The sequence below is a fragment of the Hemiscyllium ocellatum genome, chromosome 12, assembly GCF_020745735.1.
Source record: "Hemiscyllium ocellatum isolate sHemOce1 chromosome 12, sHemOce1.pat.X.cur, whole genome shotgun sequence".
Lineage (NCBI taxonomy): Eukaryota > Metazoa > Chordata > Chondrichthyes > Orectolobiformes > Hemiscylliidae > Hemiscyllium > Hemiscyllium ocellatum.
Window position 1 is genome coordinate 57,197,545 of NC_083412.1, and position 26,631 is coordinate 57,224,175.

General features: G+C 39.0%; 2 protein-coding genes across 4 annotated transcripts in view; one reads left to right on the plus strand and one right to left on the minus strand.

Moving 5' to 3' along the window:
* Nucleotides 1-5,499: 5,499 nt before the first annotated feature.
* On the plus strand, nucleotides 5,500-26,354 carry LOC132821067 (sodium/potassium-transporting ATPase subunit beta-1-like). The gene is made up of 6 exons (XM_060833582.1): nucleotides 5,500-6,103; nucleotides 7,540-7,668; nucleotides 8,865-9,020; nucleotides 18,658-18,842; nucleotides 19,975-20,058; nucleotides 25,235-26,354. The coding sequence occupies exons 1-6, from the start codon at nucleotides 6,004-6,006 to the stop codon at nucleotides 25,496-25,498; spliced, it is 918 nt and encodes a 305-aa protein (XP_060689565.1). The 5' UTR covers nucleotides 5,500-6,003; the 3' UTR covers nucleotides 25,499-26,354.
* Nucleotides 26,214-26,631, minus strand: part of nme7 (NME/NM23 family member 7) — a 162,880-nt gene continuing 162,462 nt past the window's right edge. For 2 of the 3 annotated variants that reach the window (XM_060833577.1, XM_060833579.1), the window contains exon 12: nucleotides 26,214-26,443. In XM_060833577.1, coding sequence (XP_060689560.1) covers nucleotides 26,411-26,443 — 33 coding nt within the window. In that variant the 3' untranslated portion in view covers nucleotides 26,214-26,410. The remainder of the gene's footprint in view (nucleotides 26,444-26,631) is intronic. The other variant, XM_060833578.1, reaches the window with a different exon arrangement.

Here is a 26,631-nt window from a genome sequence, read left to right on the forward strand (position 1 = left end):
AGCTATTAACAGTAATGGCGACCATATAGTTACTGGATTGTTGTTTAAAAAATCTTATCTACTAATGCCTCTTACAGAAAGAAATTTGCTGTTCTTAGCTGGATTGGCTTACATGACTCGTGATCCACAGAAATATGGTTGAGTCTTAACCGTCCTCTGAAATGACCCAGCCAGCCACTCCATAGTCAAGAAGGTGGCTCACCACCACTATCTCTATCGGAAAGATGTTGTGAAACTTGAAAGGGTTCAGAAAGGATTTATAAGGATGTTGCCAGGGTTGGAGGGTTTGAGCTATAGGGAGAGGCTGAACAGGCTAGGGCTGTTTTCCCTGGAGCGTCGGAGGCTGAGGGGTGACCTTATAGAGGTTTACAAAATTATGAGGGTCATGGATAGGGTAAATAAGCAAAGTCTTTTCCCTGGGGTTGGGGAGTCCAGAACTAGAGGGCATAGGAGAGGGGAAAGATATAAAAGAGACCTAAGGGGCAACTTTTTCACACAGAGGGTGGTACGAGTATGGAACGAGCTGCCAGAGGAAGTGATGGAGGCTGGTACAATTGGAATATTTAAGAGGCATTTGGATGGGTATATGAATAGGAAGGGTTTGGAGGAATATGGGCTGGGTGCTGACAGGTGGGACTAGATTGGGTAGAATATCTGGTCGGGTTGGACCATGGAGTCTGTTTCCATGCTGTACATCTCGATGACTCAAGACCTCATTTAGGGCAACTAGGGTTGGGCAATTAGTTCTTATTTTAACAGAGACAACCACACTCTGTTGTAATAAGCAAATTTGATTTTACTTAATTTTGATTCCCCACCAATATTTTCTTTCAATGATCTTCCTCTAGGGAAGACTACTTTGATTGTAGATAATTCAATAACCAATAATTGCATTTGAAAACTGCTGCATGACCATCTGAAGAAAATGTTCTTTGTGGGACATAATTGGGCCAGCACAGTGACTCAGTGGTTAGCATTACTGCCTCACAGCACCAGTGATCCAGGTTCAATTCCAACCTTGCTCAACTGTCTGTGTGGAGTTTGCACATTCGCTCCGTGTCTGCAGGGTTTTGTCAGGGTGCTCCAGTTTCTTCCCACAATCCGAAGATGTGCTGTGCTAAATTGCCCATCGTGTTCGGGAACATCTAGGTTAGGTTCATTAGTCAGGGTAAATACAGGGTAGGGAAATGAGTCTGGATGGGCTACTCTTCAGAGGGTCAGTGTGGACTTGTTGGGCCGAAGGGCCTATTTCCACACTGTAGGGATTCTAATCTTAAAAAAATGTTGCAGCAATTCCACCACCCCCCCTAGTTCGTTACAAAGAATCCCATTACAGCAAGTTCCACCATCTAGTGGCTGTGTTGAGAATTGATCATTTTTCTCAAGCATGAAGTTGAAAGCCATCTTGATTGAAACTGTAATCATAAATGTTAGATCAAGAACTCCATTGAAAAGGATGTTTTTTTAATGAGAGCTATTAAATTTGTGGGATTGGAAGAACATGACAAAATAAGACACGGTTAGTTGGGAAACCCACAAAAATTAAATGACAAAGTAGAACAGGCAAGCTGTTGAAAATAATCAGGAAATATTGAATGGATATGAAATATCAACACTGATACAGTTTATAATATGTTAACAGATTGTCCAACTTAGATGTCAATATTTTCACAAGTGTTCAAAATGTAATACAATTTTCTCCACATTACACAAATTCTGTTCCCTATCCACAGACTCCATCCTCCCGTGGGAACTGTGTGAGGCTGACCCAAATGGTTCCCAACCTTCTGGTCACATATCCACACCATAACTCAGATGACCAATTTCCATCATTGTAACATTGCCCAACTCTGCCATGCCTCAGTCTGGCTGCTGCTGGAATCCTTATCCATGATTTTGTTACCTTTAGAAATTATTATTACAACATACGCCTGGCTGGCCACCCATCTGCCACCCTCTGTAAACTTGAGGGTATTCTCAACTCTGATGCCTGCCTCTCTTAAGTTGTACCAAGCATCATTCAACCTTTGGACCTTGATGATGGACATTGGCACCTAATTTAAAAATTATTTTAAATATCTTAAATTATTTTTCTTATTCTTGAATTTCTCCATGACCTTAGACTTCCCTAACTCTATAACTTCCTTCAAACCTCTCTACAATATACAACCTACAATTCTGGCCTCCTTGCATTCCTAATTTTAATTTTTCCATCACTAGAGGTTGTTCTTTCAGCTGTCAAAGTCTTACACTCTGAAATTCTAAACGTAAGCTTTGTACTTCTCTTATCAACTCCATAGGGTCTACCTTTTTGATTTAAACTTTTGATTATTTGTTTGATCATTGCCTAACATGGCTGTCTTGAAGTCAAATTTTCTTAGCAGCTCCTCTGGAGTGCCTTGGAACATTTTACTCTATTGAAGGTGCTATATAAATACAGGTTTGCTGTTTGGTTAACATTTCAAACTTTCCTGTTGAACCTTATAGATGATCTAAGCATTTGGTGCTGTGTTAGAATGATGGACTCTGAAGGTACTCACCTTTGAGGAGAATAAAAACTGCAAAGCATAGAATACAAACTGTTTAATTTGCCTGATAATTAACTGCCCACTCTTAGATGGTGTTGTTCGCAATCCTAATCATAACATATTGTACCGTGTTAAAGGGGTTGACTTTGCATTTCTGGCACAAACCTTCGTACAGCTAGAGGTCATATTGAGAATTGGGTGCAGCAGTGAGCCTAATTCATGACTCATATAGCCTTCTGTCTGCTAAAATTAATGGAGCGTTAAGTTGATTTCTTCCTAATCCATATCATTTTTAAAAATGACAACTGTAGGGCTACAGGAAGACCCTTTAGAAGAGGTACTCTTGTAATTTAGCAAATACCCTCATGTAGTTGCAAAATGTAGAGCAAAACAGTGAATGCATGGATTTTATACTTAAAATTCACCTTGCAGTGTCCTTGAAGTTATAATTATTCGATGTGTTTGTGCAACTGATGAAAAACACAGCATTTTTTTTCCAAATGCACAGCATCTCTAGCATATCAATCACAACATATGGAAAATTGTGCACATCATTTATATAATTTAACATGATATTTAAGGATAATACTATAATATTAAATGCTGTCTGTTTTTGTATGGAATAGTCAATGCATGTCTGGTAAATCTAACCAAACAATATAGATAAACCTGATTTCTACAAATCTATATGTTCTTGCACCCAGATTTCACTTATTTTGACCTCTTAAATTATTAGGTCAATCTACTGAACTAACTTTCACGTGTCACTACAGGTATTAGACTTAGCTGGATAGACATGAAGCAAGAATGCAATCACAATGCCATCTCCAGTTGCTTGTAAATGATGAAAGCTATGCCCTGGTTTCACCACTTTATCACCCACTCCCATCAATACATGCTGTACCAACAGTGTGCTAATAATCTTATTAGCAGTGTGTTAATAATAAATATGAAATGGGTGAAGGACTGAGCCTGTGTTGACATAACTAAGGGGAGTTTATGCTGAAATTTTCAATCATAGAGTCTATACGAAATAGACCATATCATAAACTTTGTAATTAAATTAGAACTAAGCTTTTGTTTTAACTGTAACTGTTCTTTTATTCCTTTTATCATCGCCATTGGAATTTTGAAACACAGGCAATATAACTGTGCCATCTGTGTCCATATGTTGTTATTTTTTGTAAATATATACAAACGTTATAGGATCACGATGCTACATGCTTTAAAATCTCCTGACCATTTGTCGGTATTTTCTAATCAACCTGTTATTAGACACCTCTGCAGCAGGTGGGGCTTCCTAGCTCAGAGGTAGAGGCACTAATATTGTCTCACAAGAGCACCTAGAACGCATTTATAGACATTTCACTTTTAATCAACACATCCAGACATGTTCCGACACACCACAAAAGCAGATGGGACTTGAACCCAGATCTTTTTGTCCAGAGATCAGAATAATGCCACTGCATCTCGCCCCTGAGATAAATTTATATTTGATTTGCAATATGGAGGCCTTCTGGTAATTATTTGTAACTCAACTCAAATTGTATCAGTTTTAATGGAAACAGAACTCTGTGTAACTTTGGGTTTAGCATTTCTGTGAGAACTGTGCAATTTCTTTTGCTGCAGCCCAAGTTGGAAGTCTATTTCAAACGATTTTACTGCACTATTCTTTCTGCGTAACTTACCATTCTTCTCGCCATCGGATATTTTATGGTAGCTACAACTTGAAGGGCAAAGCGGAAGGCAAGATCTGATGTCTTCAATATTACTTTAAGGACATGTCGGAATCCGTATCTTTGGGCCAAAAGGTCTAGGTTCAGTTCCCACCTGCCCCAAAAAATGTCATAACATTTCATGAACGGGTTGATTAAAATGATCTGCACTGGATCGGACCCATCAGTCCAATTTTTTTTTTAACACAGCCCTTCAATGGAACCGGGTGTCGAACGTGAACATGAATCTATTTTTTGGCAGGATTTTGTTCCCTCTCATTTCCGGAAGCAGCACCAATCACGTGCTCCGGTCTGCAAGTTCTTGAAGGACAAACACTAAAGGGCAGGAGATCCGCAGACCAGAACGATTTTTAAAAACCCTGCTTTCTCAACAGGAGATTTTATAACATATTCTTGATGTTCAACGGAGTTCCGCTTGCTGGTCTGCTAATTTTTCACGGCCAACAGAATTAGAGGTCGATGAAGGCTCATATTTTAGTTTTGAGAGGTTCATTTTCCCCATTCAGGTTATTTTAAGTTACACCGAAATCGCTGATAATTAAAATTAACGGTAACTAAAGTCAGCATTTAATTTTAGTTTGTCAGTGCACGGATCTGCAAGATATGTGTTCACTTTATTAATTGTCCTCAGGCTGAAATAGAGTATCATAAAGCAGCTCATCAAAGCATAGCGGCCATGAAATTACATTATCCTTGCTGGGGGTATAAAGGTGAAGCGGAAAGGGGACACCGAAACTAAATTTTAAAACCTTTCGAGGCACAGTGTAGTGTAACACAATTTTGTGAAGCCCCTCCGACTATCGTCAGCGACGGTGTTGAAGAGACATTTAAATCACGTCTTTGTTTTCCATTCGTCCACTGAAGAGCAGCATGGAATTGTGTTGACAGGATCTCTGATTTACAGTTTCTTTGGCCCATAAAACACTGTAATTGACAGGAATGGTTCTGGTGCTGTGTTCCTATCGACGCGGTACAGTCTGACAGGTCTAAATGCGGAACATGCCGCTTCACCCCACCACCAAATCAAATATTCTCCACAACGTTTGGTGTGTGAAGAATGCAGTAAATCAGCATTTTGCTCAAGTGTCACTCGGTACTGCAGTCCGAAGCCGCGCTCTTGGCTTCCCCACCCCCAACACCGACGGGTGGGCGGGATCAGTATGATGTCACAACAGAGGCCCGTGGTCTATTGGCTGGTGCCTTGCAATAACTTATTAACTAGGCAAGGCGGAGCGGCTACCGATAAAATCCACAGTCAGTGAGTCGTTTACCTTCGGCCGAACTCCTTATATCTGGAGCTCCTTATTACCGCTTCCCTTCACCCTTTTTCTTTTCCCCCCACCCTCCCCACCCCTGTCCCTTCCTCCTCGGCTATTGTTCACCCGAGATTAAAAGAAGCCTGGGATAAAAAATATATATATTTTAAGAAAAACCGCAAACGGAAAAAAAATTCAAATCAAAAATCTTACCGAGGTTTTAGGCTTCACTCTACCTCTCAACAGTCTCCTTCTTTCCCCCCCCCCCTCCTCCTCTCTCGCTCTCCATCGCACACCACTTCCACGCTTTCCATTCCTCCTCCTGTGGGAGGGACGCCTCGAGGGTGAGCAGCTTCCAACCGTCCTTTGGTTTTTGAAGAGTAACGGCTGAGAGGGCGCGCGCCGCTTCCGCGAGCGAGGACCTGCTCTAAGGGAAGCCAAGTTTCAGCAACTCTTCGACCACCCTCCGTTCCTCGAGGCAACATGGCACGGGCAAAGACCAAGGAGGCCGATGGAGACTGGAAGAAATTCCTCTGGGATTCCGAGAAAAAACAATTTCTAGGCCGGACCGGTAGCAGTTGGTGTAAGTGATCGATGTCTTTCACCCCCTTCCCTCTTATTTGTAAGAGAAAAGTGATCGGTCCTTTCCAACCCCACCCCCCCTGCGGAATTGTTCCGAGAGGATAATCTGGAAATTTTATTCGCCGTTTGTTTGTTTTTAAACGCGAGGACGACTCGGATCGATTTTTTTTTCAAAGGAAATATCTTGAAACAAAAGATTGGTTGTAAAATGGTGCGCGCCTGAGTGCCAGAAAGCGAGCGGGTAAATGGCACCAGCTTCCGCCTTCATGTGATGTGCGTGATTCGGTGTGTGTGTGTTTTTTTTAAAAAAAAGTCAATGTGAAGGACGTTGCCTTCGTGCGTGACTGGGCATTCATTTTCTACTGTGAGAGTGATGCAGAAGTTTTCTGAATATTTTACATTATAACGTTCGGTGATCTTTGCTTCAGTTTTTGGGGTTGACATGTGATAGTGTAGGAGGAAAGCATGGGTGTGGGGAAACCAGAAGTTTGAAGGCACGATTTCCGCAGTCCAAGGTTATTCAAGGTGGTGCGCTTTGCAGCACGCTGTCGAGTTGCTCGACACTGTGTACCCCGTTTATATCGCTTGGTTACGTCTGAGAACTTAAAACAAATACTGTTAAATGATCGGATCCAGGGAATTCCCTTGTGATGAGCGAATAAATAAGGCCGAAGTGGAGGTTGAGAGTTGAAAAGGGAAATAAATGGCGAGGAAAATGGTCCGAGTTCTTGCGTCTCTTAGCAACCGGTGGTTATCTTATGTACCCAGACAGCCCTGTGTACATTTCAACTTCACCTGTGTGGTGTCGTCCCTCCGAAATACTGGTCATCTAGGTTCATGATCATGATCAATTTGGTTAGTTTTAGCTTTTAAACTTAGCCACCAGGAGCTTTTGTTACTGGCAAACAAAATCCTGCTTATGGTTGCGGAATCACCAATTTGAGAGGTCGTCTGTTTCACAAAATCTGTTTGATATCGGGCTTTTACATCGATTTTCAACCTTCTCCGCACCAATAAACATTACACAATCTTATCACGAGTATGTAAGTTCATTACCAATGAATTATTGGCCCAAAGTCTCCTCCTCCTCTGACTGAACACTCCCTTCTCGTCATCGGGTGGAAATTTTCCGAAGGACCTTGCCTAAAGTGTCAACTGAGCCTCGCTGTTTGAAACTCTGGAGGACATTTTATCAGCATGGCCCGTTGCTAGAAAAGCACCCCTCCCATTCTGAGTCATATCCCTTCCCAATAACAGCCTCTTTTTGCCCAAGCTTTGAAATTGCATCACGTTATGACATTGTTATTATTATTTGTTTTATTATTATAATAATGAGCAAACAATATCATGATTAAGATATTTGAAATACAAAATCCGAACGGTTACTGGTATTCGACTTGAATAAAACCAGTAATTATGTGTTGTTTTTTCCTGTAGTCAAGATATTCTTGTTCTACTTGATCTTTTATGGGTGCCTTGCTGGGATCTTCATCGGAACAATTCAAGTGTTGCTGCTCACTATTAGTGATTTCGAACCGAAATATCAGGACAGAATTGCACCTCCAGGTATAATGTTTTGCAATTTTGAGTATTACGGACAGGGCTGTGTTTGGTAACTGTTCGGGGAAGTGTAATTTGACTTTCAAAGTATAAATTACTTCGTACTCAGTGCTTCCCGATTTGTTGTTATCCACTTGCCCGAATGAGGCGCAATGGAAAAGCCTGCGTGTCATAGTGCCACTAAAGCTGCAGGCAACTGAAGGTCGTTTCAGTATGCATACACGGTAACCTCCCACGCACTCTTCCACGGAGTTTAATTGTGATATTTATTTTACGTTTAAAAAATTACGTAAGGGTCAATTGAATAATGAATCTTTATTTTAGAAGGAATTAATTCAGATTCAGACATTGATGCAAAGTAGTTTAGCTTAATCATGTTAAATTGTTGTATATTCTGGTTATTATCAAAGACCACGTAGAGCTTTATTTGTAAACTGTTTGTACTTTTAGATTAGCTTACTTAGTGTGGAAACAGGCCCTTCAGCCCAACAAGTCCACACCGACCCACCGAAGCGCACCCACCCAGACCCACTCCCCTACATTTACCCCTGCACCTAACACTACGGGCAATTTAGCATGGCCAATTCACCTGGCCTGCACATTTTTGGACTGTGGAAGGAAACCGGAGCACCTGGAGGAAACCCACGCAGACATGGGGAGAATATGCAAACCCCACACAGGCTTTTAGATTTAATTGTAAATGTGATGCAGGATAGATTATGCTCATGCTAGTTAAGCTATATTGCATTAACCTGCTTTTGTAAAGTATCTTTTTTTTTCTTGATGCACATAAGCAGAGTTGTACTCTAGCATGCAAATAACAATTATTTTTGTACAAACGTTGGGTAATATCATTTAATACCTCTCCATGTATTTGTTTCCATGGATGGGTTCTTACATGGTGAATTGGAGTGAACTGGTTGAATAGTTCATTGCAAGTGGTTTACTTTGTTTGCAACAGTTATTACCATTTGGTCTGGAAACCTGCTGATTATGGGCTCGGATGTTTCTAATATTGGTGGATGCTTTTTGTTTGAGGGGGCATGTTAAATCATTTCATCAGTTCAGTGTTTGCATTACAATTTCATTAAGATACAAAGATAATGATTTACTAAATACAGTAATCTTACATGTTACTAATTAATCACCAAAAATACATGTATAACTTATATTTTCAAACTTTTAAATTTCATTTTTCTTAGGGCTATCTCATACACCATATTCAGCAAAAACCGAAATCTCATTTAGTGTGTCAAACCCAGAGTCTTACGAAAGCTTTGTGACCAGTTTAAGGAAATTTGTGGAACTTTACAATGAATCCAGTCAGCAAGACAACTCTATTTTTAAGCCCTGTGATGGTAAGTTTAGGTAAATTGCTCTGGTAAGCATGACTTGTGCGCATAGCACAAGCTTTGGATACATATATAGTAATGTCTTTGCGGAAGAGACACAGTGCATCCTAAGAATTAAAAATTGAGACAAAATGACGGGAGGAACTTGAAGTGTACATTACAGGAAGAAGTTAAAAGAATGCTAATGGAACTTAAAGCTAATAAGACTGCTATGCTAGGGGCTAAAAAGATTGGCTACTGGCTACAGAAATTGTGGATGTGTTATATAGTCTTCTGAAGTTCCCTACATGCTGGAAAGTCCCATCAGATTGTAGATTCTCAATTGTAACAACTGTAATTTTAACAGGAGATGGACAGAAATCAAGCTATCTCAAAACTTTCCACTTGCAAATCTGAAAATTGGTCAAATAAATGTGACTTGCTAAATGAGTGTATAGTTATGGTGGAAAACCAATTTAGGATTGTCAGAATCAATTGTGGTGCATCGGAACCTGTTTATGTTAAAATGTGAGACCCCTGTCCTTTGTAGACAAAAGGAGCATGGGTATGCTCAGATTGTTTTGACTGAATTAAATAAGTGATTTTTCATGGGTTCCTTTTCTTTTTCAGGATATTTTCTTGACCAAACTCGGTCAACTTGCCTGGTTTAAAATTTAAACAAAACTTGGCAGTTAACTCAATTGACATTTAGCTGTTGCATTCCCAGTGGCAATGTCTCCCACCAATCATGTGCCAACTAATCAGTCCACCCTTTCTCAGTATGAATGAGTGTTTCCCGTTTGCTATTTTTTGTGAATTATCTCTGTTTTAGTGTAAGATAAAAAGCAGTACTTAGTAGATAAAACACCTTTTGGAAAGTATGTTATAATGTGATAAACTAATGTATAAGAAAATGCAATGATAAACTAACATGGATAGAGGACTGGCTAATTGACAGGCAACAGTTGGGATGAATAGGTCACTTTAGGGTGGAGACAAGTGGAATATCACAGGAATCACTGGGGTAGCAATTATTCGTGATTTATGTTAATATCTTGGATGAAGGGACTGCATGTACTGTGGCAAACATTGAAAGAATAAATTTGGGTAGGAATGAAAGTTCTGGGAGGATGCAAAGTTTGCATAATTAAATGAGTGGGTACAATATAATGTATAATGGAGGGGAAAAGAGGAAATCCTCTTGAAAACATAAAGCAGGTGGAAACCATTTGGACCTTCTGGCCTGCTTCGCCATTCATCATGATTATGACTTGTTATCCAACTCAATAGCCAATTCTGCTTTATCACCAGTACCTTTTGATCCTATTCGCCCCAAGTTCTATGTCTAACTGCCTCTTGAACACATTCAATGTTTTGGCATCAACAACTTTCTTGGTAATGAATTACACGGACTCACCTTTCTTTGGGTGAAGGAATGTCCCAAGTCAATACTAATACTATCCCAAATACTCCGGCTGGTTCTGGATGCACCCATCATGAACTCCTTGCATTACTCTGTATGGTCCTGTTAACATTTTGTAAGTCTGAGATCACTCGTGTGTGTGTGTGTGTGTACGTGTACACACACACACACACACACACACACACACACACACACACACACACACACACACACACACACACACACACATTGTTGTTCAGCCTACGCCTCGTCATAAACTGCAACGTTCATACCTTTTTTGAGGAGCAATGTTATATTTTCCACAACAAATTGAAATATCAAGTCCTAATAGCAACAGAATTCTATAGCCAAGCAATTAAAATTATTTTTATTTGAATTGCAAACATGAAATTTTATGAATGGTAGTGACTGGTATATCTAGTTAGTTGTAGTGTTAAGAGTTTGATTAAGATAGAGCCAAAGGATGTCCCCCTTAGATTTTGTAAATGGGTGCATGAATGCTTAGCTGAATCAGTTAGGCTTTAACCTTTCATATATGCAAGAACAGTGATGCCAACAATGTAGTACTCCCTCAATGCAATGTACCAGAATACATTCAAACTGTTGAAATGGTCACTAATTCAAAAATTGTTAACTAAATTCAGTAGAACAGTTAATTACTTAGTGGAAGGAGGCGGTGGCACTAAATTTACACCTAATGAAGGGATTCTCGTGGCACAGTGGTAGACTCCCAAACTTTTGGGCAGAATATCCAAGTTATTCAGCTAGTGTGTCCAAACAGGTTGGTTTTTAAATCCCTCAACTTGAAGTACAAATCTCTTATTAATCTGTTCCTTCATTTACACGCCAGATGTATTTAAGCATGTAGTTTGACAATCACCCACATGGTGTCACTGTTGAGTTTTGTTCAGCCTTTGTCAACCAAAGAATGTGCTGATTTATTTGCATTGCAAAAGCCATGGATTAATCTCTGGCAGCGTACTGGTGTCTTGCCACAGCTTAAATGGCCAAACTTTTGAAATAATTGTTTTTACTCATTTTGGGGTAGGTTGGTGAAGGGAGGAGTTCTTTCACATCTTAAGCAGTCACCATAAATTTATATCCTCTTGCTTCTTAAGCCTTAGATCATGAGAACAATTTCTCCCTTCTGTCTAGGTACTTCATGAAGAACTGTCCAATTGTCTCTTTTTGGCCTGTTCAACTATTTTATAAATTTCTTTTTGGGATATGGGTGGTATTGGCTCAGTAGTGTTGGCTGGGCCAACATTTATTGTCCATCCTAATTGATCTTGAAGATGGTGGTGAGCAGCTGCCTTGGACATTTGCAGTCTATTTGGCATATTTAAGTTCACAATGTAATTGGGTAGGGAATTCCAGGACTTTGTCCTGATGACACTGAAGGAATAGTGATAAATTTCCAAGTCTGGATGGTGAGTGGCTTGGACGGGAGCTTGCAGGTGGTATTTTCTTTATCTGCTGCCCTTATCACTCTGGGTGGAAGTGGTTATGGATTTGTTTAAGGATACTTTAGTGAATTTCTGCAGTGCATCTTATAGACAATAGCAACCTGTACGGAGTTTCAGTGGGGAAGGGAGTGAATATCTTTGACCAGTCAAGTGGACCATTTTGTGCTGGATGTTGTCAAGCTTCTTAAGTGCTGTTGGATCTGCACTCATTCAGGCGAGTATGGAGTATTCAGCCACAGTCCTGACTTGGAAGTGTGGATCGTGGACAAGCTTTGGGAATTAGAAGGTAGTTGCTGCACAATCCCTAGCCTCTGACCTCTTAGAAAAATAACTGCAGCTTTGTGAAGTTATCCATGTAATTGAAATCACTCAATCCTTGCTTCCATTCATGAAACGGTCTTGAGTATTCCTTTCAAACAAAAATCACATCACTCCTGAAGTTTAGTACTCTGAATTGGGTACAACACTGTAGCTGACCTCAGACTGGTTTATCAAGGTTTCTACCAAAATGTATTACATTATGTATCCCATATATGCCTATTCCCCTAGCCTATGTTCTACTGAAATATATCATAACTTTCATATGTTCAGTGTTTAAGTTTTATCAGCTGCATATTTGAAATTGTGACTTGTGCACAAACAAGAACTAATGGTTTTGAAATCTGTTTCAGATGTGCTGTGGTCTGTTCCTTTAAACAACATCTGCATATTATTTTTTAATGTTTGTTGAAGTCTGTATACTTCTTTTGGAAATTAGCCTATCCTGGCAATGTTAGAGGCTAAAATCCTAACTGTATCAGTTAATTTACAGAGCAGCAATTAGGTGGCTAGAAAACATCATGAATACAATCATTAGTTTCCTGGCCTAATTTAAATCGACTTTCAACTTCATAGTAAACAAAGCAAGTGCTCTGTTATGCAATTTTCTTTAACAGTTGTTGAGTTCTGTGGCTCTTGGGCCACTTTGCAGTTTGGCTGTGCTCCTTTCTACTAAAACATGGAGTTGTTTATGTGCCTGGTATTTATGGACCTCTTGTGAAGACAATGACTGTAGTGTGTCTCTGTGTGATTATTGAAGCATTCAAGTAAATAATTAAAAAAAACATTAGCAGATGCTGGAAATCAAAGAAAAACTAATTGCTGGAGAAACTCCAAGTCTGACAGCATCTGGAGAGAAAGCAGTGAATGTTTGGGTCCAGTTTCCTTCGGAACTGATTGTAGCTAGGAAGAGGTTGGTAGACATGCTGAAGCTGGGGAAAGAGTAAACAATAGGTGGAGGTGGAACCCAGAGACACATCAGTTAGGCAGAACGGGTAATGGTCAGCATGGGAGAATCAGCTGCTAAAGGGGATCTTTAGTAGCTGACAATGGGTAGGTTGTGAAAGCAGCCCAAGTGATGACAAGATGTATGAGTTGGGCTAAGGGCAGTGGAGAAGGTGCTCAGGTCCTGAAGTATTGAACTCACTATTGAGTCCTGAAGGCTGTAGACTGCCTAAATGCAAAATGAGATACTGTTTTTTTCAGCTTGCATTGAGCTTTGCTGGAGCACTGCTGCAAGCCTAAGACAGATGGCCAGGGAATATGGTGTTGGAGTGGCAGGTAACCTGAAGCTCAGTTATTTTTGCAGGAGAATGTAAGTGTTTTGCAAAGTATTTGCCAAGTCTTTCATCTCCACTTGTGATTGTGAATTCGAGTGCTTCGTCTTCTCTGTCCTGTGTAGATGTACTTTGAGCAAAGTATTCCTCAATAAATTAAGAAATAATTTAGTGTGAATAAATTCTGCTGTTCCCTATTTAAGTATAAAAAGAGGAACATAGAACTGAAGACATAGTAAGAAAACAAACTGAGTACCTTTGCATTTTAAAAATCTGTCAATATCTAATTAGCTGAAGGGCAAGGGAATGTAGTTTAAGAATTTGATTGACATTTCAGGAATGTGAAAGGTGCCATTAAAATCTACCTTGTGCTGTTAAGTAGTCCTGTTTAACAGTCCATTTAATTGATGTTCAATCTTTGTGATGTAAAATCTGCAAGTTCTTTATTTTGAACTTTTAATGGAGTACTGGAAACTGTTAGCAACCAATGGTGATTCTCCATTTGTAGAGTATCTTTTTTTTTCATCAAATACTGTGGAATGATTTGTACACTAATTTCAAATTCTTCTGCTTTGTGGTTATAATTTTTTTGAACATGCTTCTTAGTGGCTTAGTACACTGTCAAGAATTGATGTGTTAAGTTCAGCTTGTTTGATGGTTTGCCTATGCCAATTATCAAGAATTAGCAACTAAAATTGATTCAATATAGAAACTTGTCTTTCTAAACTTTTATTACTGGGACTAAAGGTTTATGAAGTTTACTTTATAGTAAACATTCACTATCTCTTTCATCAAAATAATGTATTAGTTATATCTTTTGATATCCTGAATTGAAAAGGGGTTGGGTGCCACAAAGTGAATGCTAAATATAGTCCAGTTTCATGAACCACTCTTGATTTTTAAACTCCTATTAACTATAGGTAGCTTATTCAGTTTCAATTGTTACGATGCAGAAGGATGTCATTTGGCTTCTTATGTGCATCTGTCTGGATGAGCTTCATCGCTTTGCGCCATTCTTCTATTCTTTCTTGCATTTCTGCACATAAGTGATTTTAGTTCAATAGAAAGCACATCCTCTGAACTCTTGAATTGAACATCTCTAGCCAAACGTCAAGACCATTCCAGACCCTAAATACTCAAGGTTTTCATAATGTCACATTTGCTTCTTCTGTCTTTTGTTTGTTTTTGATCCTTTTTTTTGTAGGAACAAACTGTTTGGAGTACTCATGATTTTGAAAATTTTACATCAAAAGTAATCTTTGCTTTCTCTCTCAGTAAAAATGACTTCTTCAGTACATGCACATAATTGAAGCTCCTCATCCTTGTAGCCATTCTTATAAACATCTTTGCACTCTCCAATGTGTAATACCCAGAACACTACAATAATTCAGAATAATCCCCTTGCATTATCCCTATTAAAGCCTTGAGACTGTATGCTTTTAACTGTTTCTAACTGACCTGCCACCTTTAATGACTTATGCATGCGCGCACACACCCAAATCTCTCTTCCTGCACTTTATACACTATTTTGTAGTTCCTCCATATTATTCCTACCAAAAATGCATTACTGTGCACTACTCCAACGAGCTTCATGTGCCAACTTCACCTTGGTTTGCAATTCTTCCAAATTTTCTGTTAGCAAACTTTGAAATTGTACTTGCATACTGGAACCTAAATACTTTTTAAAACAAAAAATCTTGCTGAATGAAAACCTAGGGGTGCAGGTGCATAGTTCCTTGAAAGGAGTTGTGAAGAAGGCATTTGGCATGTTTGCCTTTATTGGTTATTGCATTGAGTATAGGAATTGGGGTGTCACGTGGCACCCTATATTCCTACAGGACATTAGTGAGACCACTTTTAGAGTATTACATTCAATTCTGGTCTTTCTGCTATAAAAAAGACATTAAAATAGAAAAGGTTTTGAGGAGCAATTTTTTTCTTGCTGGGCAGTGCATGCATGGAATGAGCTGCCAAGGTAAGCGGTGGGGTGGGTACCATTTCAACATTTTAAAAAACATCTGCTTTAATACATGAATAGCAAGAGTTTAGAGGGTTTTGACTGGGACTAGATCTAGATCGGTTTAAGATACCAAGCAGACTGTTTCTGTGCTGTGTAACTATAACTATGATAAATGTGGAAAAGATAAGATACAACACTGAAACCTGGGCATATCATACAATCGTGCCCCCTCCCCCAATCTGAAAGATGCCCATTTGTTGTTACTGTTTCCTGTGTCACCTTGGTTAGTTGTGTATCCATGTTGCTAATGGCCTTTTTTTTAAATTGAACTCTAACTCTAATTTTGTTGTGAAGCACCTTATGGACACATATCACATTTATTTGAGGAAAGATGATCTATATTGGAGGCAGTTCAGAAAAGATTCACTGCTATGATCCCTGGTATGGAGGGATTATCCTCTGAGCAAAAGTTAAACCGAATGGGATTCATTGGAATTTCAAAGAATGAGAGGTGATCTCATTGAAGTACATAGGATTCTTATGATTTGACAGAGTAAACACCGAGGCTGTTTCTCCTCATTTGGAAAGTCTAGGATCCGAGGGTGTTGTCCAGGATAAACCAGTACTAATTTAAGACTGAGATGAGGAATTTCTTCAGGGTTGATTTGGTGGTGCTTGCCACAAAGCTGTAGGAGCAGAATCCTTGTATGTATTTAAGACTGAGATAGAGCCTTCAGTAGTAGAAGAATCCAAAGTTTAAGGAAAGGGCTATAAAGTGGATATAAGGAATATTGGATTAGCCACTATCTTATTGAATGGTGGAGCAGGATTGAGACTCAAATGGCCTACTCCTATTGTGCTTGTTTCTAATGATCCTGACAACCATATTACCTTTTCAGAAAGCCCCAAGTTAAACATGATTTTCCCTTAAGAAACCTGTGGCTGTCCTTGAATTCATAATTGTCCGCATGGCTCTTAATTCCAATCAAAATTATTATCACTGCAACTGTCCCCAGACTGAAGTTGAACTGACTAGTCTTAATTGTTGGGCTCATTTTTACAGCCTTTTTAAACAATTTTCAGTCCTCTGGCATCACCCATTTCTTAAGGCAGACTGAAAAATTATTGGCCAGTGCCTCTGTATTTCTGCATTTTGCTTCCTTAAATAATGCATGCATTTCATCCAGCTGTGGTGACGTTAAATTTATGGATAGACTATTTTACAATGTCATTTTCGATTTAAAACTCTTGTTTCCTCCTTTTTGCTACTTGTTGTCATGGCCTGGATAGAATCTGCAGTTTTGATTCTTTAAAAAAAGCAAGATATTTCACTTGCATCCAGCCATGTTCCCTGTTTGTGTGTAAATCTCCTTTTTGGTTCCCTACTCAGCCCTACAGTACTTTTTTACAACCCCTATTTGCTATGCCATGGGGTTTTCCTTTGGTTAGCTGTTGGTGCATTTTCATAATCCCACTTGTTAGCTGCTTTTCACCACCCTTTTGAGCCTTCTATATTCAGCCTGAATTTCAGTTGTCTTTCCTACTTGACACCTTTATCATTTGCTTCCATTATACTGTCCAGCTTATTCTTGCTCCATTGAAATCAGCTCTCCCTCAGCTAATTATTCTTGCTGTGGATCGTTCATCTTTTTTTTGCCATCATTGAAATTGTTGTAGTGTTGCCCTTGAAGCTTTAAGGGATCAATAAACAAGTCCTTTGTGAATCCTTCAGAGAATACTAAAGTAAACTCTGAAAAGAGGAAACTGGTCTGGTGATATTTTGCGCAGCTGTATGGGACTGGAAGAATGTTTAAATACAAATTGCATTTAGAATACCACTCCTGTTTTTTGGCACCAGTTTATCATGTATGCTTACAGCTTGAAGTTAGGCTTGTTAGTGTGTGTTTGGGTTGGGGTAGGGGGTGGTGTTGATGATGAATTGAAAACGTACATGGAACAAATGGGCTCTTTTTTTTTTGTCCCTCAAATTGTTTTCACCATTGTGAGATCATGAATAACTGAGACCTAACTACATTTATCTATCTTGGTGTCATATTTCCAGGAAAGTATCTTGTGTGTTGCCTCTAGGAATTCCCTGGCTGTTCTGTTTGGCTTGTCCTGTAATAGTAGTGTTGTCCCAGTCGAACTCAAGTTGCCTGTCATCTGCATGTGTGGGTACGAAGGATAGCTGGTTGTCGTTTCGTGGCTAGTTGGTGTTCATGGATACGGATCGTTAGCTGTCTTCCTGTTTGTCCTATGTAGTGTTTTGAGCAGATCTTGCATGGGATTTTGTACCCTACATTGGTTTTGCTCATGCTGGGTATCGGGTCCTTTTGTCCTGGTGAGTTGTTGTCTGAGTGGCTGTTGTACTTCCTAGTCCTAAATGTGAACCAATGGGATGAGCTTCTGTACTTATCCTGCCTATTCTACTTTGATTTAATACAAATTTAATGCCATATTTTAAATTCCAAGGAATAAAACCCTAGTTTGTAATATCTTATCATTTAAACATTGTAGGCTAGAGAGAATTCCAGTAAACCTGTATTGCACTCAATCCAATACCAGGATGTTCATTTTTTTAAAGGTGTCTGACAGCTCAATACTCCCAACTATTGTCTCACCAGTGTTTTGCATAATTGAAATTAGTTTTAATATTGGATTCTGGTTTTTTAAATACTCTATTCACATTGTACATTTCCATGACATCTTGATCAATGTTTCTAGACAACCAAGTCACTTTCGATCTTCTTTGTCCTAGGTAAGTTCAAGGCTTTTTAAGCCAAAGTGGATGATCTTGCATTGGTTACATTGAAATTCACATAGTTTAATCATACTTTTTTTTTCTAATGTTATTGCTAACATGGCCAACTGTACGTCAGGAGAAAATTTGAATTTGGTTTTCTGTTCCATAATCTGTCTCACTAAGACTTGAGTACATGATGCCTTTCCAGTACTGTTCATTGGGTACTGCCACTCAACCTAGTTTCTAACCAGTTCAATAATATGCTTTCAATTCAATGAGCCTTTTAGGACAGTATTTTATGAAATGCCCTTTGGAAGTCCATGAAGCTAACATCTGCATTTTTATCCTCCACTTTAGTGACGCTTTTTATAGCATATCCTCATGAAATGTTTTGTTTACTTCAGTAAAATGTTTGGGGGGTTTGAATTGACTTTGAAATTAAGTACTGTTACTAAAATCTAATAACCTGGACTTTAGCATCTCCAGCAGACTATATTGAGAGAGGTTCATTAGACGGATCAAGTGGACAGAAGAAAGTGTGCCCATTTTACCGCACATGGCTTAAGAATTGTTCTGGACTGGATGATCCTAATTACGGCTATTCAGAAGGCAGACCCTGCATTATAGCCAAGCTCAACAGGATTATTAACTTCTATCCCAAGGTGAGACTACTTCAAAGTTAGTTTAGTAATGTTTGGGTAAGATACAAATTTGGCTTGATTTTCAGCATTCCAAGAACCAAGCACTGCAACAGTCAGTTAGGATACAGTCCCATATTTGTGGTAGCCAGCAAATCACAGTTGGACTTGTCAATGGTGCCAAGTTTTTTAAAAGTCAAGTCAGTCTGGTTTGGTGATACAAGAAATTAAACTTTATGATGCAGTTCAGTGTTGTAAAAGATATTACTAACCACTTTTATTCTAGCCCCTTGTTATTGAAGGGGTTTATTTTTATTGCTGCTATGTCAGTGCAGATCTTGCTGGAATGGAGCATCTGATGTCAAATGTTCAATGACTCCCTGCACCCCAGCTTAATTTCTCGACACTTGCCTTGTAAGAAGGCAATATGAGCCCGAGGTGAATAATTCAACTGATGGTCAACCTCCTCAATTGAGATTTAAAGACTATGGAAAAACAGGTGATTTGCATACAGAAAGAAATCGAGGGAACAAAAGATTTGGATTGAGGGCAACTACAGTTGAGACTTTTAATAAGTCTCTCAGAATAAATCTCAATTTAGATACATGCAGGATTGCAATTGAATAGCTTATCTTTTTTAGCCAGGGATGATGATTGCTGTTAACTATTGTTAAAGGCTTTTATTTTGATATTTTTGAGGTGAATGTCTGATCAGGTCAGCAATTGTTACTTATCCTCATTTTTCTCCGGCGATAGGCAATTAATGTGCAATTTCAGCTAGTTCTAAAGAATAATGTTGCAATGTATAGAGTAAATCAGTAAAGTTTTGGAGATTTGTATTTGTCTATCTCAGCTTCCGGAAGTAGTTGGGCAATTTATTCAGTAACAATTTCATGCATCAATGCAGCACCATTACTTTTATAGCAAAATTCATCCTTTCAATTTATAGAAGTATAGTTTATTTTTTGGGGACTTTTACGGTACTACTTCTGAGCCAGAAAGCCTCGATTGAAATCCCACCTGCTTCAGAGGTGTCATAGCACCCAAACACTAATTTGTGCTGCATATTTATTGTGCTCTTGTTTTTGGAGGAACACACAATTTAATTTTCTAAATAATTGTGGGTTTCACTGGTTGTTGAATTCTTTCCTTTTAGCCTCCAAAGAATAACAGTGATCTTCCTGAAGAGTTGCAGGCAAATTATAATCCATTTGTTCTTCCAATTCATTGCACAGCAAAGGTAAGAGTTTTTGTTTTGAAGCGGGATGAGGCTAATAGCTTCCCATTTTATTAGTGAACATCTAAGGATATCTTTAGGTAACTGTTATTATCATTCATTCAATTTCATCATTCTGTACTTTAGCTGACATTCCTTTTGAAATAGGTTTATTAATTTTAAGGTCATTCTGATATTATGTGCTTTGGATCACCAGTTGCTGTTTTGAATGAAAGAATACATTTTTTTAACTCCTTGAACAGTTGAAATTTCTGCTTTGGACTAGTGTCTGTTCTTAAAAAAAAAACATGTCAACAGTTTTAGCATTGAATGGTATATTGGTTTAATCAGGTTCCTGATGAGGGACTTTAACCTTTCTTTCATTTAGAGGATTTTGCTTCTAAATTTGGTAACTAGATCACTTTTTTTAAAAAAGAAGCCTTGAATGAGCAAGAGAAGCAAAATATTTATTATCTAAAAAAAGTTTGCTATACCTTTCTAAATAATAAGGCCATGGTTCGAGTCCAACTTTCAGACTTGAAAACAAACTGGTATGTCAGTGCATTACAGACAGAACTGTCAGATTACAGACATTAAACTGAAATCGTAAAATCTTGAGCGAAAAGATCAGTTAAACCATTCTGCCCATCGAGTCTGCTCTGCCATTTGACTAGGGTTGGAAAAACATCATTTTACTCCTTTCACCCAATAACTCTTGACCCCATATCTGTCCGTCTTAAATGGTCACAATGACTTGGCCTCCACAGCCTTCTGTAGTATGAGTTCCAAGATTCACCACCTGGCTAAAGAAATTCTTCCTCCCTTCTCCATTCTAAAGGGTTGCTCCTTCACTCTGACATTGGATCCTAGTCTCGCCTAGTGGAAACATCTCCACATTCACTCCTCTGGTCTGCGTTCTGAAGGTTTCAATGAGATCTCTCCTCATCCATCTAAACTCCATAGTGTACAGATAGAGTTTTCAATCACACTTCAATGACGAGCCCTTTGTACCCAGGATCATTCTCTTCAAGCTCCTCTATCTCCTTCTTAGGTACAGGTCCCAAAATTGTGCACAATATTCCAAATACAACCTTCTACAACCTCAGCAGTACATTACTGCCTTTTGTATTCTAGCCGCCTTAAAATTAACATAAATGTTGCATGTTAACCTCAAGAGAATCCAGAACTAGCACTCCCAAGTCGTCTTTGTTTCAGATTTCCAAAGGTTTTCGTGATATAGTCTAGGCATTTATGTTTCCTACAAAAGTGCATAACTTCTTGCTTTTCCCCCATTGTATTCCTTCTAGTCTCCCTCCTAGCCTGTCCAACAATTCTGCAGCCTCCCTGTTTCCTCAATACTACCAGTCCCTCCAAGTGGCTTTGTTGCTAAGTTTGCAGACAACACAACACCATTAGTTCCTTTGTCCAATTCTTTACTGCATAATGTGAATAGTTGTCATCCCAACACTGACCCTTGTGGGACTGTACCAGTCACTTGCTGCTATCTTGAAAACAAAAGACCCCTTTATTCCCACTCTACCTCCTGCCAGTCAACCAGTCCTCTATCTATGCCAGAATCTTGTCCCTAACACCATGGTTTCTTTAACAGCTCTGCCAAAACCTTCTGGAAATTCAAACAGATCATATCCACTGTCTTTCTTTTGTCTAACCTCAAGAATTTTAACAAATTTGTTTGGTATGATCTCTTGATGAAACTGAGTTGACATGTCCTATTTTAATCCATGCATTTCTCTGAACTCTAATTCTTAGTGGTCTCTTAAAATTTTACCAATGACTGAGGTCAGGCTAACTGTCGTCTGCTTCCCTCCTTCTTAAACAGGGGTGTTACATTTACCATTTTCTAGTACTCTATGATCCTCTGACTTGTGATAACTGAAAGATCACCAATCACAATCTCCTCTGCTATCTCTTTCAAACCCTGGCGTGTAGTCCATCTGATTCAGGTGACTAATCCACCTTCAAACCCTTCCTTCAGCTTCCCCAGCCCCTTTCCTTAGTGATGACTACTACACCGATTCTTCTGGCCCAACATGATCTTGAAGTTCTGGTATGCATCTGTTGCTGCTTGTTTTGATTTGAAAGCTCTTATGGTATTTCAAAGAACAGCAGGAGAATTATCATCTTTGTCCTGGTCTGTACTTACTAACATCTCTTGTATGCTCAAAATCACATTGTAGTAACTTTTGTGACGTAGTAAACTCAAAGTTACTTTATTGGCTGTAAAGCACTTAGAGCTTTTTACAAAGACCAGATATTTAAATGTTTTATTCATTCAAGGAATTAGGGCATTACTGACCAAGCCAGCATTCTTGCCCATCCCTAATTGCCTAGCAAAAATGATGAACCTCAGCAGCCCTTGGTTTAGGGACACCCATAGTGGTCTTAAGTTTTGACCAGCATTTTGAACTATGCACAATGAAGAAGCAGTGATCCAGTTTGTTCGGGTGGTGTGTGGGATTTGGAGAGGATACAGCTGGTGGTGTTCCCATTCATCTAGCCATGACGTCTTAAGCTATGTAAGTTTTTGGAAGGTTTTAACTGAATGAGCTTTGTTGAATTATTGCAGTGCATCCTGTGAAATGGAATACCCTGTTGCTCTCTGAAGGAAGTGAATGTTCAAGGTAGTGAATACTGATTTAGTAGGTTTCATTGTCCTAAATATTGATTTGTTGGACCTTCATTCATCCAGGCAAGTGGGGAGTATTCCAACACACTCCTGACTTCTGCCTTGCTTGAGAGACAGGTGGTGAGTTATTTGTTGCAGAACTACTAGCCTCTGAGCTGCATTTTGAACTGCTCTATTAGTGTGGCTAGTCTCGTTCAGAACATTGACTTAAATGTGCATTTGTAAGTTATAGTGTCATAATTTTGTACAACACAGAAACAGACCAGATATCCTAACCCAGTCTAGTCCCACCTACCAGCACCTGGCCCATATCCCTCCAAACCCTTCCTATTCATATACCCATCCAAATGCCTCTTAAATGTTGCAATTGTACCAGCCACTTCCTCTGGCAGCTCATTCCATCACATACCACCCTCTGCATGAAAAGGTTGCCCCCTTAGGTCTCTTTTATATCTTCCCCTCTGACCCTAAACCTAGGCCTTCTAGGTCAGGACACTCCAACCCCAGGGAAAAGACTGTGTGTTTATCCTTTCCATGCCCCTCATGATTTTGTAAATCTCAGCCTCTGGTATTCCCAGGGAAAACAGCCCTAGCCTGTTAAGCCGCTCCCTATAGCTCAAATCCTCCAACCCTGGCAACACCCTTGTAAATCTTTTCTGAACCCTTTCAAGTTTCACAACATCCTTCAGAAAGGAAGGAGACCAGAACTGCATAGAATATTCCAACCGTGGCCTAACCAATGTCCTGTACAGCCACAACATGACCTCCAAACTCTGATACTCCATACTCTGACCAATAAAAGGAAAGCATACCAAATGCTGCCTTCACTATCCTTTCTACCTGCGACTCCACTTTCAGGGAGTTATGAACCTGCACTCCAAGGTCTCTTTGTTCAGCAACACTCCCTAGGACCTTATCATTTAAGTGTATAAGTCCTGCTAAGATTTGTTTTCCCAAAATGCAGCTTGTCGACCCTTTGGCCCATCTGATCAAGATCCTGTTGTAATCTGAGATAACCTTCTTTGCTCTCCACTATACCTCCAATTTTGGTGTCATCTGCAAACTTACTAACTAACCTTAGTAGTGATGAAAAGTAGTGGGCCCAGCACTGCTCCTTGTGGCACTCCATTGGTCACAGGCCTCCAGTCTGAAAAAGAACACTCCACTACCACCTTTTGAGCCAGTTTTTTTACTTGAGTGGATTATATCTCCTTTTGATATGCTTTGTCCTCCACAACACAGGTGCACAAAGTCTTCCATTTTTGTTAAATGTCATTTTACGTAAGCCAGCAATATTGCTTTTTGAGGTTCTCTTGTAGTAATGACAGTCTTATTGTTAATCTCTAGTAGAAGCACACATAGGTGCCATAGAATTCTAAGGCATTCTGGACAAAAGTAGTCTAACTGTCCTAATCTCTCATTTTGCTATGTTTTTGTTTTTGAATTGCTTGGTCTTTTTTAGATCAAATAAGAGCTCTTATGTCGTGTTCTTGAATTTAAATAAATGGATTATTGTGTTACTAACTAGTTTTCTAACAGTTTCACAAGGGCCTGTTCTTTGCTTTGCATTTGTGATGCTTGGCATTGTTACTCCTGCTTTTAAAAATTGTAGGTTTTAAAATTATGCAAGGTGATGACAGAGTGGCTGATGGATACTGCAATGAGTACCTTGGAACAGTCACTTGTGTGACCAATTCCACAAACTAAATTCCAAATCTGGATACTTTGTAGTGGTGTGAACTCAAGGAATCTGTTCATGAACCCTGTCATGGTTGAATTTAGCTACTATTAAGCTAACTTGAACCAAAGCAAGGAGCTTTTTGTTTTTGAAAGCTGTAATTAGTCTGTTGGGAACAACTGAAATTTTGTGGGTAGCAATACAGCATCATGAACTCTATCATGAAATGAAGTGCAGTCAGTAGATTTCAACAAATCATTTTGGCAATGGCTATCTTACAACTTTAACTAGGGTAGTACCATTTTATTTTTAAAAAATGACTGTCAAGGATCTTAATCTGGTGACTGAAGATTTTAACAGTGCACTACATTTCACTACTGGCAAATGAATGGGAACAAATGGCTTTTTTCTGAAGTTCCTAACAAGAGGGGACAAAGAGAATAACTGTCTGCACTCTTGACTCAGCTTTAACTTGTGTTTTTGTTACTTCCAGACTTTCAATGCAACCATATTCCCACAAATGAACTCAAGTTCTTGCTTGTATCCTATCTTACCATGTTCAACTTTTTAGTTGGGTTATTTGAAATGTTAAAAATTTCAACACCAGGTTATATTCCAGCAGGTTTAGTTGGAAGTACTAGCTTTCGGAGTGTTGCTCCTTTGTCAGGTAGCTAATGAGGCAGGATCACAAGACACAGATCCTGCCCACTAGCTACCTGATGAAGGAGCAGTGCTCTGAAAGCTGTATTGTACTTCCAAATAAACCTGTTGTACTAAACCTGATTATTAATTTTTAACTTTGTCCACCCCAATCTAACACTGGCACCTCCTCAAGTATGAAATGTGATTAACTTTTTTTTTTCTTCTTCTTTTAGAAAGAAGAAGACAGAGATAAAATTGGATCTGTGGAATACTTTGGTATGGCAGGATATGCTGGCTTTCCTTTGCAGTACTACCCATACTATGGCAAGCGTCTACAGCCAAAATACCTCCAGCCTTTAGTTGCTATTCAGTTCCACAATATCTCGCAGAATGTGGAAGTGCGCATTGAGTGTAAAGTGTATGGTGAAAATATTAAATATAGTGACAAGGACCGCTCTCAGGGACGTTTTGAAGTAAAAATTGAGGTCAAAAGCTGATAATTGCAAAATAGAACTTGCCCCTTTATTTCAAATTTAGTCTTGAACAAACTGTCATACATATGGGACCTACACTTAATCTATATGCTTTACACTAGCTTTCTGCATTTACTTAGGTATGTAACATAAAAGCAATAGTAGTACATATTTATTCTACTGTAAATGATACTACTTGAGCCATGGGTATGTCCATTATTGTAAATTATAATTCCACTAATGTGTAGCAGTCATTGTTTCTGTCCCTTTAGATATTGCTGCCTTGTGCCTTGTGTGAGTTTGAGTGTACAGTACTGTAGTGCATTCACTGGTCCTTCAAACCATGTTGCAGTTTCAAAGCAAGCTTTGCTTTCCAAGTTGTAAATACTCTGAAAATTGCCATGGTACTCTATTTTACTTGTTATGCCCATGTGTATGAATATACTGCACTCTGAATTGTGTAGGGGGAGGGAGAAGAAATTGCATTTTCTTTTGGCAATGTTAAGTGTAGGGTGATGGGTTTTATTACACTTCCTTTTAGTTCTGTTTAATCTTCAATCTATGTTGAGATCTGGGTCGGGCTGTCAAGCTATTGTGATTAAAGTTGTTTGCTGGAGCCATCACACGGTGGTGTCTGTGAATGTTTTAACCATTTTTCATGGAAGATTTTATATTTATGCAGTTGTAAAATTTTTCTGCAAAGTTTAATGTATAAAAGATACCAAAGTCACTGGTAAAATCATAATCTTTATTTTAAACCAATGCAGTAGGATGGTGTTCATGGTGTAAAATGCAAATGCAATGTAACATCTGTAAACTTGTTGGGAGAACAGTACTCCACATGATTCAAAGCAACAAAAAAATAAAACTCATGAACCTATATTCTTGAGATTGATTTCTTGAAATGAAGAAATCCATTGATGTTCAAGCCATGTTTCAACTGTCCAAGATCTTGAAAAAGTACTGCACCTAAAATAAATAGCTTGAGTTTTAATATGCATAATGTATACTTGGAAGTCATTATCATTGTGTGACTTGATTGAGAACTACAGTTCAGTCAATTCGCATTGAGACCTAAATGTCAGCTGTACACCTGAACCCAAAGGAACCAGCAACTGGCTGTCATTGCAGACTCCACTTTCATGCATCTATATGAG